Below are 15,736 nucleotides of genomic sequence, written 5' to 3'. Positions count from 1 at the left end.
GCCATCCGGGCACGGAGAAGACCGCGGGCAGCCGCTCCCTCGGCCATCCCAGCGCAGGGGGGACACGGGGGCAGCCGCCACAAGGAACTCGCCAGAACCCCCCGTGCCCCTCAGCGCGGCCCCTCCGCCCGCAGCGAGCCCCGGGCTGGGGCAGCACCGACCGCGGGTCCCACCTGGGCTGGGGCCGCCGCTCCCGCTCCGCTCCCGGACAGACACCGCGGGCACGGGCGCTGCCGCAGTTTAAAACCGATTTTGGTGTGGGAGGGATTTTGGCCCTTTTGATCAATCAGTGTGCGGGGCAAGTAACGAGGGACGGGGGGAGGAGGGGAGGGTAGAGGTCAGGTCTGCTCTGATCCCTTTCCCGTAAAAGCCCTGGGTTAAGAGAACCTCAGCTCCGTGGGGAGGAGCTTGTGGGGCTCTGAGCAGTGAATTACCGCGGGGGTTCTTGGGCTGGGCCAGGCCAGGTGCCCGGTGCCAGCACAGCCGCTCTGTGCCCCTCCTGCTGCCCCTGGGCAGGCAACAGAGCACAGCAGGAAAGGCTCGAGGGTCGGGAAAGGCCAGGGAGAGATCACTCCCCGGTCACCGGAATAAGGGACACGACCGGGGGGAATTCTTGGAATTTCTTATCAAAGCGATCATTGCAAGAGAACGAGAGGCGAAGCAGCAGGTCCAGCCTCGGCAGCAGGACTGTGCCCTCGGCCCTGGCCGCTGCCCGAGGGGATGAAGGATGCCCGGCCGAGCAGCGGCTGTGCCCAGCACGGGGATGTGCCCGCAGCCCCCGCTCCGTGCCGGGCTCGCAGGGCCGAGCGCGGAGCGGGGCTGAGCTGCTCCATGGAGCTCCCAGCGCTGCCGGCTCCGGCGGGCGGGCACGGGCCGTGCCGGGCGTCCGGCGGCATCGCTCGGTGCCGGGCGGGTTTGCCGTGCCAGGGACCGCCTGAGTGCCGCGGCAGCGCCAGCCCATCCTCGCCCTTCTGTTCCAGCTGCTGCAGGAATTAAACCAGGGGAAACTCCCTCTTGTCGCCAGGTCAAAGCCCTGAATCGAGGGGAGAACGGAGCTTCCCTCTCGATTTAGAGCCCTACATGATGCATAAGGACAGTCTCCTCTCAGTTTAATCCCGAATAAAACATGAATCAAGGGGGATTTTCCTCAATTTAGACATATAAAATGAGAAGTGCAGTTCCCCCTCTTTAATTTCCTTCAAGAAAGACCATTCTGGGGGCTTTTGGACAGCTTTTTGGTTTGTGCAGGTCCCTTCACATGGAGGGTCCCCTCGATGGCACTCTTACAATGGCTCATCAAGGGGTTCCTCTCAAGGGAAGCCCTTTCAGAGCAGGCACAGCGGGGTTTGCCCTCAGTTTGAACCTGACAATGATGAAAATGGGGCTCTTTCCCTCAATTCAAACTGCACCATAAAGGTTTTCTCCTTCTGTTTAAACATGAAAATAATGAAAAACAGTGATTGCCTGCCAAGAGAGGCACCCAAAATGATGAAAAGGTGTGTTTTCCTTCAACTGAGACCCTTCAAATCACAGGTGAAATGGGATCCTCCCCAGATCAAACACAATTACAGAAAATCTTTCCCCCTGCCTTTAAATCCCTTTTCTCCCCGTAATGCCTCCTTTTTTGGGGGCACTGGGGGGGGACTGGGGGCACTTCCCCTCCTCCCTGCTCACCCCTGGGGCTGCTGCACCTTGCAGAGTGCTGAGCACTTCCCTCCCCGTTCCCTGCCAGTGTCCCTCTTCCTGGCAAGCCCCGGCAGGGATGGGGAGAGCCCTGGGCAGGAACCGGGAGCACCATTCCTGCCCAGGGCTCCTGAGATCCTCCCAGTGCTCCTTCTTGCTCACTCCCGCTGCTTCCACCATCCCTCCCAGTTCCCTCCTGGCATTCCCTGTGCTCCCAGTTCCCTCCCAGTGTTCCAGGATCTCTCCCAGTGCTCCCAGCAGCAAAGCACTGGGGCACAGCGTGCTCTGCTCTGGAAGAGGCGAGACTGGAGCTGCCAGGAGAGAAATCCCGAGTGGAAAAGCATTCCCTGCAGAGGAAGGGCTCTCCCCTCTCTGAGCACAGAGGCAGCTCAGGCTCCGGTGCTGACTCCAAACCGCTCCAGCTCCGAGTCCCACTGCCCGAAATTGGGATGGCCCCACTTCCCAGCGCCCTGCTCCGAGCTCACACGGCTGAGGGGGCACTGCAGATTCAATAATTAATGCTCCTGGGCACTGCTTGAGCTCTGAGCTGCACACTGTCACACAGCACAAAACCTTAACCAGGATGGGTTTCTCCTGCTGGCACAGGAAGAGAAGGAGAAATCTGACAGGAATGTTCTCCATCGCTCTGCCCAGGCTTTGGCAAACACTGCAGCTCCTGCGCTCCGGGAATAACAAGTGGCCGATGAGAAGTGACTTTGATGTCAGTGAGCAGGTTATCATGGATTAATCTCGCACTGGAGAGCAGTCTTCACACCCTATTGCTCTCGCATCACCCAAAGAGTTTGGAGGCTGCTGCCCAAGGACCCTGAGTTGTGTCTTGCTTGTCAATCTCATCCGCCCCTCGTTTAATTGTAAAAACATCAATAAAATGCAGGGAGCATTGGCCCAGGGCCTCAGGACTTGCATATCTCTTCCAAAGGAAGGGAAGAAAGAGTGTTTGTCCCAAACCACAAAGTTTTAAAGTTCATGATATCTACATATATTTTTAAAAGCAGAAGAGGAAGAGTAAAGTACCATTTACTGTGCCAGTGGCGCTCCAGCCTATTTCTGTTCTCTTCTTTCACTTGTAGCATCTCTAAGGATACTTAAAAACAAAAACAAACAAAATAAAAACAACCAAAAACCCCCACTGAATTTAAGCTGAAGGAGAAGCAAACTGGCTGCAGGCTTGTGGCACTCTTGTGGGTCTGGTGTAGAATGTTGCACTCTGCTGCAGCCCTGGGGTTCATTCTGGGATGCAGAGAATCAGAGTTTGAAGGTGCTGTGCTGAGCAGGGCCTGAAGCAGAGCCAGGGCAGTGAACATGTACTTGCTGTAAATCAGCCTGGGACCACTCTGACACTGGTGCAGGTCCAAGTGCTGCCAGCTGAGCTGCTCTCTGGCACTCACTCTGATTTTGTGGTCTTCAGAATTTTTCTCTTTTATGCCAAGGATTCTTCCACTCAAGTGTTCCATGTCTAATCCATACAGGCTTCAAACTTCTGAGGACTTTTAAGTTCAAACTCCCAAACTTGAATCCTGCCTTGAGAGAAACCAATATGGCTTGTGCCTTTGTCAGGTTTATGCAACCATTACATCTTTATTTTCTTTAATTTTTTTTTTTTCTATTTCAGGTCATCTGATGAATCCCATGTTACCTTTGACGTGGATTCTTTTACAAAAGCCCTGGACAGAATTTTAGGTGAGATTGTTTCTTTATTTGAACTAAATCCCTGCACTGATTTTTTTGCTGCTGTACTGACACAAAATAATGTCAAGGGGCAGACTCGGAGGAGCTGGATTCTGATGATGTGGATGAAGAGGAGGAGTTTGGTTTCTCAGATGAGGATGATGAAGCCCTGGATGCTGGGAATCAGAGGCAGGAGCAGAAGGTGTCTCCTGAGGAGCTCGTGGGCAGTCTCAAGGCGTACATGAAGGAGATGGACCGTGAGCTGGCACAGACCAACGTAGGGAAAAGTTTCACCAGCCACAAGGGAGGGGTGAGTGTGCCTTGAGCTCGGATTGCAGCAGTCATTTCCAAGCAGGAAAGGTGCTGCAAGTGGCCATTCTGAGTAATGGGATCAGAACCTTCCCATTGTGTGGACCTGCACCACGGTACCTTTGATTTCAAACTAAAGCCTCCCTAAGCTTTGAATTTGCCCATCTTTTTCCAAGGCTTAGTTCCATTTCCCTGGTTTCAGTAGTGGGGCAAGCAGCTGCAGCTTCACTTGTGAGTTCCTGTAGTAGTTTTCTCCCATGGGAGGCTGAGCCAGGACTCGGCAACACTTTCAGTCCTTCTCTTGGAACTTGATCTGGGTAATGGAAAGTGGTGATGTGAAATGAAATACATAGAAATTATTGATACACAGACACCAGCACTGCAGTCTTGCTTGGTCTAAATCAGCTTCTTGATTTCCCTTTATTTCTTTTTCATTCAGCAATTAATCAGTTGTCCTCCACTGATGTTGTGTAATTTACTTTGTCAGCAGTTCAGGGAGAGCACTGGCAGGTTGGACAGGGATTAGAGATGGACAGCAAGAGCTGGGAAGTTCTAAAGAATGTTTTGCCAAATTTCAAGGAATTTGGACTGCTGAGAGGTGAGAGACTCAGACAAATCTGTGGTGGAAAAATGGGGTTAACAGAGGTGTTTTAATTCAGACAAGGATAATGAGCAGTTAGTGGTGGAAAACAGAGGTACTTGAACCTTGGGAAGGGTTTGTGTTTGGCCAGGGAAGGTAATTTACACTGAAAACACATAAAATTCTCACTGATGAGTAGTTAGATCCAGTTTAGATACAATACTTTAAAACCTGATTGAGTTGAAGAACATGATCCCATTTAACTGCTGTGTGACCTGTGCTGTACAAAAGGTCCAAACAGATGGAGGGACTCCCTTAGTGAATGAGGAGAACTCCTAAGCTGAGGTTGAGAACAAAGCTGCTCTTTTGCAAACACTCCAGCTGATGTTGCTGCTTGGATAATCTGACTTTTCCATCAGTGGGGCTGGGATTTCTCTGGGGCTGTGCTCATCCCAACTGTTTCCATTTCTTCAGCAGCTTCACAGTGGAGCCCTTCAAGGCTCTGGAAGTGCTCCCAGGAGAGTTTGCCATGGAAGAAGAAGTATTTCCATGCTGCCTCTTCCACTGCTGTGAGGTAACACACGAGGCATCTCCTCTTTTAATTGTGAGAGTGTTTTTAGTGAAGGAAGCCTGATGGAATTAAGTAGGGAAGACAGGTGTGCTGTGGTTCCTTTTCAATGGATTTCTATTGACCTCTATTCTGAAGTTGTTTAACTGGTTGATTTTCCCTTATTGTCTGTGTTTAAGCTGGGGGAATCCCCATTTACCTGCAATATTAAGGGTATCAATTGAAAGAAACCCAGCCTTGGCCATGATTTCAGGGCTATCAGTGGATGGGGAATCCCCATTTTCTTGCTGAAATACATCAGGGAAGACCCTTTATGATGGGATTTTATTGGTTTGAAATGAGAGCAAACCTTCAATTTTCATCATCCTTCAGTTTAAATTGACAAGGAGTCTCTGTTGTGCCTTATTTTTAGGGTTTAAATTGGTAGAAACAACAACTTATTCCGTCATTTGAGAGATTTGTATTGAGAGGCAAAACAGGGCTTGAAAAAAAAAGGCAGCAAAAAAGTGTGGGGGAAAAAAAAAGGCAAGAAAAAAGGTGGGGAAAAAAGGGTGGCAAAAAATTGCAGGGGGATAAAAGGGAGGGGGAAGGTGGCAAAAAAATTGCAGGAAAAGAAGGCAGGGAAAAAAAGGTGGAGGAAAAAAGGAGGCAAAAGGGCAGCTGCTCATGGTTCCTTCAAAAAGGTTTGCTGACAAATGACTTTTACGAGGTTAGGTTGTCAGGGCATTCCATGTCCTCTCAGGCCTAACATCAGGCTCAGTGTGTGTCCACAGTGTCTTGGAGATTGCTTAAAGGTGAAACAATTTCTTCATGTAAGAACTGTAATACTGAAGTCAGACTTTCTGCCATCCACAGTGATGGATAGCAAAGTGTGGCCTTTCCACACAGCAGCACAGCAGCCCAGGTGATGGGAGAGCATGTGGTGAGTGAATTTTCTACCCACACTGTTTCCAGATAAGATTTTTCTGAGTCATGCCTTAAGTTTTAGCTTTTATATTTTTCAGATTCTGTGCTGCTTTGGTGTGTAGTTCTGAGTGTCACACTAAGGGATGGTGAGCTCTCTGCACAGAGCAGGAAGACAAAACAATTCCTTCTTTAGCTTGGGACCAAGGACAACCAATACAAGTTTCAGGCCCAAGAGCATAAACAAGGGTGAATTGAAAAGAGAAAAACAAGGGGTATGAAACTTCACAACCTGAAGCTGTAATTGGACAATTAACTCCAATATGCAAATGGAGCAGAACTTACAAAAGTGAGAGACCAGTTGTGCATTTTGTGACCACTTTGGTTCACCTTGGGTGCAGCCCTGGCTGTGCTCTTGTGCTGCCCAAGGTGGATCCATGGAGGACTTTTAATAAATCCCTGCTTTATTCTTTAACTCTGTCTGGTCTCTGTTCTAGGTCAGCCTTCTCAAAGCATCATGAGCAGTCAGAGATAAACAAGTTGTGTCATGAGGTTTGCTTACTTCAATCCTCTCTGCTGGCACCTGTTGGAGATGAACATGAGTTTTATGCCCTGCTACTTTTGGGAGGTAGGTGGAATGCTGCTCTCAACCTGCTAACCAAAAAGTGACATCTGATTAATCAGATGAGTGCTATCATTCTGTATCCTGCTGACTGGTAATACCTATGAGCAATTGGGCTGTAATGCCCCAGCTGGCAGCTTTTCAGTGCTGGGTCTTGCTGTAAATTGTAGGAATGTGCCCTGCTGTTGATGGAGTGACAAAGCTAACCTTTGTCCCCTTAAAAAGGAAATCAGCCCAGAAGTTTCTCTCCTGGATTAGGTGAAAAGGCATCTCACAGGACCTGGGGGACTTCACCTCAAACTTAAGGATAGCCAGTTGGACAGGAGCCAAAAAGTCCTGCCTGGGCAATTTACTAGAAAAAGAAGAGAACAAAGAAACAAATGGCTTTTGTGAGGTGTTTTACCAGGGGCAAGGACTCTTGCACCTGCCTCGGTGATTCTCTGTACAGAATTTGTTATTTTGCCTTTATTAAAACTTTTTTGTTTCCAACACCACCACAGAAACCATCCTGCTGATTTTATGCCTCCAGAGGTAGCTGAGCTATCTTGGGTGAGGAATAGACCTCCAAGAGCTTATGAGACCTGGCTTGAGGAGGCTCCTATTACAGTAAATCCCTAAAAGCAGTGGGCTCTCAGTGATTTATGCTAGCCAAGTGTTCCCAAAGAGGATTCAGTTAAGGGATGCATTCTTGAGAGAAATATGTTGTTGCTCTGTGCCCTTCTGCCTGCCTGGTACCTTTTCCATGGAAAGCCCTGCTGTGTTTTGGTGAGGAAGCCTCTGTCAGGAATTGCCTGTTCCTATTTCTAGGTCACTTGCCTTTATGGAGCATGTCCTGTCTTGACTGCAGTGAGTGTTCTTCAGGCTTCAGACAGATTTATGAGGCAAATGCAAGTGAGGACAATGTCCCTCACCTTGTTTTTCTGTCCTGCTCAGGGCTGGGTACTGCCTATCATCACTCCTGCTAGCTTAACATCAGGAATGGAGGCCACCAATGTTGCTTCATAACTAAGTCATAATGGAGTGAGGGTTTTAGAAAACAGTTTAAAAGGCAATGCTTTTCCAAAGATGTGATGTGATTATTATCTTGTAGCTATTCGAGCTCTACCAAAAAAATCCCCTATTTGAGTAGATTGAAAAGACTTTTTCTCTCTCTGGTAACTAAAATACCAAGAAGGGTGTTTGTACATGCCACCACGGCCTGAAGGTATGCCCTCCCAACCTCCTGAAGTAAAAGTAACACAAGCAAACACAGCGTGTCTCAAAAGTGTGGAAGACTTACTTTTTTACTTGCTGCTCAGGTGTCAGGACTGCAGATTTTGACCACTGCTCTCCTGCAGTGAATCCCAGTGGTGGCAGTCAGGGACACATCCCTGTCCCCCTTCAAGCACCTGGCTTTGCAGTCCTGGCAGCTGAGCTCTGAGCAGGCAGGCAGGCAGGAAGGGCTGCCAGCCCGAGTCAGCAGCAGATCAAACATCCTTTCACCTGGCTCTCTCACTAAGCTTTCCTTGTCCAGATTTCCTTCTTGTTCTTCCTCCAGAGAGGTGGCACCATTTCATCAGTCAAATCACACCAGCTCTCCAGGCAAGGCACAGACTTTGGCCTCAGGGTAAGAGACACTGATCCTTTCAAGATTTTTCTCTGTTCTAAGTGCAGTTCTTGTCACCTTTAGCTGTGGTCTTCTAAAACGTTTATGTGCAGGTCTTGTTCTTCCCCTCTCCACCACCAGAGAGCTCTGTTCTCTCTTTCTTGGGACAGAAGAAACTGTCTTACCAGTGGGGGAAATGTAGAAGCCCATTTAACATAAAAAAAAGGTATTTTATATTAAAATGGAAGACTGAATGGGAAGAGAGAGAAGAAGAGGAGAGCAAACAGGCAGTGTCTTTTCTACTGGGTTTTGACAGCTCTCCCAGATCCATATAAACACAGACACTGGAAAGTGCCACTCTCCCTTTATTTTTGTTCTGGGAAAGGTGCCTTGGATGTCCACCCAAAACAGAAGAAATGGAGGAAAAAATGGGGCACTGGTGCCATGGGGTCAGTGACAGCTGGTCACAACAAGTTTGATGCTTTGGAACTGAGAATTTTATTGTACATTTACTTCAAACCATGGGGTCTCAGAGGTGATCCACTGTACATGAGCCTGTCAGATCAGTTCAGAGACCTTTGTGGGTCAGTGTGCCTGAGTGCCATCAGTGTGGTGCTGCCCTCACTGTGACAGAGCCCTTGTTCCAGGAGCTTTGGAAGCTTTTCTCTGGAGCTTTGACAGTTCTGGTGGAATCACAGAGTGGGTGAAGCCCTGCCTAAGCTGTCTGGGCAGTCTGCTGCTGAAGCCACTCACGGATCAGCTGGTGAGCAATGGCCTGTTTGGGGGGGAACCAGGGTAAGAAACTGCCGTCGTCTTGCTTGGAAGAGCTGGGCTCCCTCTTGAGGCCCTCCACAATTTCCTCCAGGCCAAACCAACGGGCTTCCTCCAACTCCAGGGTGTCCACACTGATCTGGAAAGAATTCAGAGGGCACCAGTTCCTTAAATCAGGTTTGAACATGGGCAGTGGCACCTTGCTTCCACAGAGATGCCCAGAGTGCTACATCCATGCCTGAGTTAGGCACTGATGCCAGCCCAGGGAAGGGTATTACCAGAATCTCACTTTGTTGTGCTGGCTTCCTTAGGGCAGCCACAAACCAACCAAAGCAAAGTGGCTGAGCACAGTAATTCATGTGCTGGAATCTGAGTGTTCTATGGCAAATGTGTGAGGGAACCTCCTCTGCCAAGTTCAGAGGGAGAAATCCAGGGGTGTTGGGCTCTGGGCTTGTGACCTGAGTCAAATCTGGCAATGCAGTGACCTGAGTGAAATCTGGCACCTTGCAACAGGCGATGATGGGATTGTCTCAAAGTTTCTTCTGCACTTGCAGAAAAAGCCAGTGGAAAATTGCATTTACGGAGGGCTTGATGCTCTCCCAACTAAATTCCGTGGACCGAAGGAGGTTTGGCTGCCTGGGGCAGGCAGTGGAGTAGCTCGGGCAGGCCGAGGTGCTCACCTCAGCCATGGCTCGCACCATGGCGTGGCAGGCTATCATCAGGGAGCTGCTGGGGAAGGGCCAGTGCTGCGACGCCGAGTAGCGCAGCGACTCCACCTCCAGCCCCACCTCCTCGGCCACTTCTCGCCGCACTGCCTCCTCCACGTTCTCACCTGGAACCAGCCCGAGTTAGGCAAGGACGGCATCGCAAACCGGGCGAGGAAAACGCGGGACACACTCATCCCCACCCGCAGGAGCGCCAGCTGTGCTGTCCTGGGAACACTTGCTGGCAGGATGCTCCATTAAATTCATCAACCTCTGATAAACACAGGCACCAGAGACATTTTTGGCCCTGTCTAGGTACAGATGGTGGACACAACAATTCAATTTTAAGCCATTTTCCCTCCTGTAATGAGAAGTTTGTACTTCTTCTTCTAAGCCAGACCGCACGAGCCACAAAATGGATTTTAAAAGGATCGGGGGTTATAACCCAGCAAGTTTAAAGCTTACGTTTGCTATCAGGGACTAGAACAACTGCTAGACACCTATAATTCCCATTCCCTTCAGGTACATAACAGCTATTTTGAATTCTGTCTGCATGCAAACACTGATCTATTTAGATATAATGGGGTTTTTTCCCCCAGCTATCACAGAATCACAGACTGGTTTGGGTCCAAAGGGACTTTAAGGATCATTTAGTTCCAACCCCCTTCTGCTAGACCAGGCTGCTCAAAGGCTTACCCAGCTTGGCCTTGAACACATCTGGGGATGGGGACACAGATCACCTGTGTGTCCATCCTCGTCTGTGAACAGGGATTATGGCTGATGTCTGTTGCAGTAAGGTAGAAAAATTATAAAGAAAAGCTTCACAGAACCAAGCCTGCTCTCCTGGGGCTGCTGGCTGGCCTAGTCAAAGCCAGCATTTTGCAAGTTCCCACGTGAAAGCAATCCTAGTGTGAGCAGTTTGTTAGCATAACAATCTATTCCTGGGTGAAAAACAACTTGCACTTCTATAAACTGTTTTTGCACCATTAGATAGAAAAATGAAAACTCTCACAAACAACTTTTCCTGCATGTACACATCAGGGGTTTGAGTGACCAATCAATACAGGGTAACAATAGCCATAACAATATTGTTAATAACAATAAAGTAATTGGCAAGAAAGCTACTGACCAATTGGAGTCACACACAAGGTCTGTAAAACTGTATAAAAACGAGCTGTGCGACTAAAGAATGGGCTTTTTCCATCATGAAGAAAATGGAGTCCTGTGTGATTTATCCCAACAGATGTCCCCACACCCTGCATGCCCAGGGCCACTGGATCAGAAGCCACTCACCCATGTCACAGAAGCCTGACAGAGCTGTGAACATCCCCGGGGGAAAGGAGGGCTGTCGGGCCAGGAGGCAGCGGCTCCCGTCGGACACCAGGGTGATGACCACTGGAGACACCTGCCACGTGCACCACAAAGCAAAACAAGGGCTTCAGACAAAACAACTAAATGCAAATTTTTGCTTTTCCTGGCTGGTTGAGGGTCGCTGCTGACCACTAAAGACCAAGTACCCAGCTGGGCACAAATCCCTTTTCCTGCTTCCCCCAGGGGTGAGCCAGCAGCGCTGCCCTCCTGTCCCTGTGTCCCTCCCCTGTGCTGCCAGGTGCTCACCTGAGGGTAGTAAGTGACTCCACTGGCGTGGCAGACACGTTTGCTGCCAGCTGGGTTCTTCTCAGTGGGCTGCCCAGTTTTGCTGCAGTACTGGTGGGAATCGTGCCACCGCAGGAGGGACTGGGCCTGCCAACACAGAGGAGCACAAACCTCATTTAGATATATAGATACATATAGATATATATACCTAGGGGGAAGAAATAATTCAGAGCAGTCTCCCTGAATGATGCTTCATGTGCAGCCATGGGGATAAACTGTGACTATCTTTGGAAGCCTCAGAAAGGTAAAGTATGGGCAGTGTTTTGAAAAGTGGATTCCGTAATCCATGTTTGCTGCTTTGAAATTTGAGTATGTTTGGGGGAGGAGGGCAAGAGATTGTTTATTGGGACATAATGGGAGGTGTACTGGGAGCTGGACTATTTTAAAGAGTCTCCAGCCCTGAATATCTTCTTGAAAAATAGCCCAGGCATCACAAACATTATAGAGCAGGAAAGGCACTACAAGCTATTCTTATGGGTCAGGACAGCTGATTTTCACACACAGGCCTTTTCTTAGGCCTTCCAAACACAGGGCATCTGCAGAGCCCAGCTTATAAGGGAGAGGTTTTAAAAGAGCAGCTCTGAGTGAAGATGCATAAGTTTGTTTGTGATTTCCAGTTTGCCTGATAGTTGTTGGGCTGAGGACAAACCGGGATTGCTGTCATTTAGCACATTTCAGCTAAATGGCAGAAATTACTGCAGTCATTTTAAAGTCACTTTTCTGTTTCTCTTTCCCTTGCATCTTCCTTTTGGGATTTCAAATATGGGAAAACTGTTGTAATTTATAGTGTGTCTGCATCTAAGTTCCTGAAAGTGTACAGTAGGTACTTCTACAATATTAGATCATCAAACAGTGTGGGAGATGAGGAGAAGGGTTGATGTTAGAGACCACAGCTCCCTAAATAAAAAGCCCTGTCCGATACCGAAGCCAGCAAAGGAGAATCCTTCCCATCCACGACAAAGAGAGCCTTTCGTAGGTCAGTAAATGATCCCTGCAGTTCTGACTCAATGACTGATTTATCCAAGGCTCCTGTTCAAGGGAAAAGAAAAAAAGAGAAAAAGAAAAAAAGATAATTTTATCTCATAAGTTTCAGCTATTATTACTATTATTCCCATTTTATGCCCTTTGCTGTCCCAGTATACAGTTTCTGGGAGTTCCCATGGGATTGAACAACATCAGGGGAAGCATTCCCAAATGTGAATGACCTCCCCCAGCCCACCTTGCCTGACACACACAGGCACAGGAGCAGCAGTGCAGTCCATGACCTGCCACGCTCACAACTGCCCCTACAGAGACCCAGCCCAGCCCTCCTTGGCAGGACAGGCCCTCCCAAGGATTAGGGATCTCCTCCATCCCAGTGCATCAAGCTGGTGCTGGCAGGGGTGGAAGAGGAGTTATCCCAACCTAAATCCAGCGCAAAGCGCGGTCTGTGCTCGTCCGAACATCCGATCAGCACCGACTTCTCCATCCACTGCTCAGCCTCCTGCAGCTTCTCCAGAACCTGTCTCGTCTCTGAACAGGGAAAGGGGAAGAGAAGGCTGTGATGAAAGCAAAGACATCTGTTGCAATAGACATCTCTGGATTTGCTCTCTGGATCTTCAAGGCACAGGGAATCCTGGCTCAAGGCAAAATGCCCATGTGTGAAAGGGGGCCAGACAAGCAATCCCACACAGGTAGAAACCTAAAATCTGGCTTTGCTCCTAAGTTGTAGGAAGTTTAGACCATCCCAGGCTAAAGGTCCCAATGCTGTAATGCCTGGGAAGCAGCTGTCCATTGGTTTTGTCCTGCACCAGCCAATAGCTTTCTCTCAAAGAAAACTTTTCCTACATTACACCAAAAAGACGTTTGTCATTAAGTCCTTGTTTGTTTTCCTGCCAGCCCTCTCTCTTCAAAAGGCACAGTCCCAAATGTTTAAACCTGATCACCTCAGAACAGGTCAGGTTGATACCATGTGTGTCTCTGTTTCATTTCAGCTGTGTGATCCACCAGGTGTTTCTTTCTGGAGGCACTGATTTCTTTCTTACCTGCTGCACTGAGCTGTGGTACCAAATATTTCTTCCCAACTTTCTGCAGGAAGGGGGAGAGATTGTGAAAGAGGTAGAAAGTTCCTGAGGTCTGAGCTTGTCTACAAAGGCTGTCATCTTCCTTTAACTGATTTAAGTATCTGCAGTGAGAAAATGATTGGGAAGATAAATTGAAGATCGTGTTGAGATTATTGCTTATTTGGAGACCTTTGTTTTGCACAGAGCAGGGGGGGCTGAATGGGCAGATGAGATTTAAGGTATTCCACGTGCTTGGAGAGTTTTGACAGCTGAGTCACTCTTTGGTGGACTGCAGCCTCTAGTGAAGTTTGTGTGGCATAAAATGCTGCAGTTCTTACCTGCCACACGAGTACCCCCAAGTCTGAAGATGCAAGAACAGTAACCCAGTCTCTTAATCCAACAGGTCTGCTGTAAAGGCTGCAGGAAACCTTGATCTTCCCTTTAAACACCCCAGTCCCTCCCAGCTTGGAATATTCTGTGAATTTGGATGGCTCCAAATGCTGTGTGGCCGAGCTGCTGAGCACTTCTGATGTTGAATCTGGTTCCCATCAGGCTACATGTGTTATGTTGTCACACTGATGTGAGGGGTAAAGACCAAGTCTTAGGGCACAGCTGCCTGGAGCTGAGTTAGGAAAAACCATCATTGGAAAAAGGGTGTCAGCATATTCTCCTTCCAGGCTGTTTGAAGCATTATTTAAAACGAGGTGAGCAGCACCACTTCAAGTCTTCCTGGGATTGTAGGAACCCTCTAGGCAGGACAGGCAATCATTAACAGAGCTTCAGCCTGAGAGAAGCAGCTCTTACCAGTGCTGAAGGGAGCCCAGAGGCCTTGGCTGTTACCCTTCACAGAGCTCACAAAGAATTTATTTCTGTGTGATGGCTGAACCGGTGAAGGATTAACCCCCAGGTCAGGGTCAGGTAGGGCTGCTTGTGCCAAGCTCTGGCCTCCCAGTACTCAGGAATCAGATGAGAACTTACCTCATTTTTCTCACATAGGTGGAGTGCAACCTGCAGGCGAGGGAGGAAACTCTCCTGTGCAGTGCTTGACACACTGCAGCCATAACCAACAGCTACAGCTGGTGTCTCTGCCTAAAAAAAATTAAAATAAAATGTAATGCAGCAGCCCTGCAAGGTTAAGTTTGATTTAAAAGGTGCAATAACCAGCTAAATCTCCATCTCTGAGAGTCTGCAGGATCTGCTTTCTAAAATGATCACTTCAGTCACACTTCAAACTCCATTTCAGGCCAGTTTTAAGACTACTTAAAGATACCTCAGTTTGTTTCCATCTCTGAGTGTGCACAGCTCTTACAGAACTTGCTTACAAGACTAGATTAGACCTTGCTCTCCCAAATCCTGTGTTCCTGGGGAAAAGGGCAGAGAAGGTGGCTGCTCTTTTGCTGGTTTCCTACACAGTTGTAATGGACTCGATCCAACCACACATCCTACTGCAGCACACAGTGGATCTGTGGGAAAGGCACCCATGCCAGGAGAGAGTGAAAGACAAAATATCAGCTGTGGAAGAGAATTCCCTGAGCTAGACAGGGGACAGCAGTTGCAGCTGAGTGGGATCATCTCCAGCTATGAATGCTTTTTGTGCCAAAGAATCCCACCACGTTTTCAGCCCAGGCTGAAAGCCTGACCTCAGCTTCAGGATGTCAGGAAATAGCCAGAGACCCAAGAGAGAAGTGGTGCACAATCCCTGGTGATCACCGGGATCATTGCACCCTGCAGCCACAGAACACAAAACCCTTTATGGAGGAAGTCACCTTTGCTTTGTTACAGACACACGGGCAGTGCCAGGAGGAGTCTGAGAGCTCTTCCTTCAGCACAGGTCAGTGATGGCAGCCTGAGAAGTGCCAGGAAGAGTCTGAGAGCTCTTCCTTCAGCACAGGTCAGTGATGGCACCCTGAGAGGTGCCAGGAGGAGTCTGAGAGCTCTTCCTTCAGCACAGGTCAGTGATGGCAGCCTGAGAAGTGCCAGGAAGAGTCTGAGAGCTCTTCCTTCAGCACAGGTCAGTGATGGCAGCCCGAGGGGTGCCAGGAGGAGTCTGAGAGCTCTTCCTTCAGCACAGGTCAGTGCTGGGAGCCTGAGAGGTGCCAGGAGGAGTCTGAGAGCTCTTCCTTCAGCACAGGTGATGGCAGCCCCAGGGGTGCCTGGGCACAGGCTCCTATTTGCACGGAGAGACTTTGCCTCGTGGCTCCGGACATCTCCACCCCACAAACCCTTTCCCACCGCCTCAGCTGACCGGGACGGTGCCGTGGGGAAGCCACCGGGAGCAGGGGGAGCTGGGCACGCTGGTGCAGACACCTGTGCGGACGGTGCCTGGCAGGCAGAGGGTCTGGTGGGGTGACAGCCGTGTGTGTGTCCTCTCTCCCCCCGACACTTCCCGGCGCGCCGCGGCAGCGCTGTCACCGGCCGGGACAGAGGGAAGAGCCAGCTTTTCCCCCGACCCGAGCGCCTTTACCCCCTTCCTCCCCAGGAAGCACCGCGCCACGCTTTGGCTGGCACCCTGAACACCCGCAGACAGCAGAGGCTGCACCTGCAGAGGCCGTGCCGAGCTCCGGAGCGGGGCAGGAGCGGGGCAGGAGCGGGCCGGGCCGAGGGATCCCGGAGCCTCCCGCGCC

At 49.6% G+C, this 15,736-nt stretch overlaps 1 protein-coding gene across 3 annotated transcripts; it reads right to left on the bottom strand.

Annotated features, from left to right (window-relative positions):
* Positions 1-3,675: 3,675 nt before the first annotated feature.
* Positions 3,676-15,736, bottom strand: NUDT13 (nudix hydrolase 13). 3 transcript variants are annotated; one of them, XM_064429869.1, is made up of 9 exons: positions 15,652-15,736; positions 14,091-14,201; positions 13,095-13,234; positions 12,475-12,582; positions 11,993-12,099; positions 11,032-11,157; positions 10,708-10,819; positions 9,391-9,542; positions 7,021-8,849 (listed from the first exon to the last, which is right to left on the bottom strand). In XM_064429869.1, exons 2-9 carry the CDS (start codon positions 14,171-14,173, stop codon positions 8,655-8,657), a joined length of 1,023 nt encoding a protein of 340 aa, XP_064285939.1. In that variant the 5' UTR covers positions 14,174-14,201; positions 15,652-15,736; the 3' UTR covers positions 7,021-8,654. The 3 variants fall into 3 exon arrangements, with proteins under 3 accessions (XP_064285940.1, XP_064285939.1, XP_064285941.1); XM_064429870.1 differs by lacking the exons at positions 7,021-8,849; positions 9,391-9,542 and adding an exon at positions 3,676-3,994; XM_064429871.1 differs by lacking the exon at positions 9,391-9,542.

This window comes from Passer domesticus, chromosome 8, assembly GCF_036417665.1.
Source record: "Passer domesticus isolate bPasDom1 chromosome 8, bPasDom1.hap1, whole genome shotgun sequence".
Lineage (NCBI taxonomy): Eukaryota > Metazoa > Chordata > Aves > Passeriformes > Passeridae > Passer > Passer domesticus.
This window is presented reverse-complemented; position numbering and strand designations above follow the sequence as displayed.

Excerpts from the sequence above, each read along its gene's own strand:
- NUDT13 (XM_064429869.1), bottom strand. The coding sequence starts at position 14,173 with ATGGCTGCAGTGTGTCAAGCACTGCACAGGAGAGTTTCCTCCCTCGCC. Across the intron at positions 12,583-13,094 it reads ACCACAGCTCAGTGCAGCAG|AGACGAGACAGGTTCTGGAG; the intron begins GTAAGAAAGAAA and ends TTCCCTGTTCAG. Across the intron at positions 11,158-11,992 it reads ATTCTCCTTTGCTGGCTTCG|GCCCAGTCCCTCCTGCGGTG; the intron begins GTATCGGACAGG and ends CTGTGTTGGCAG.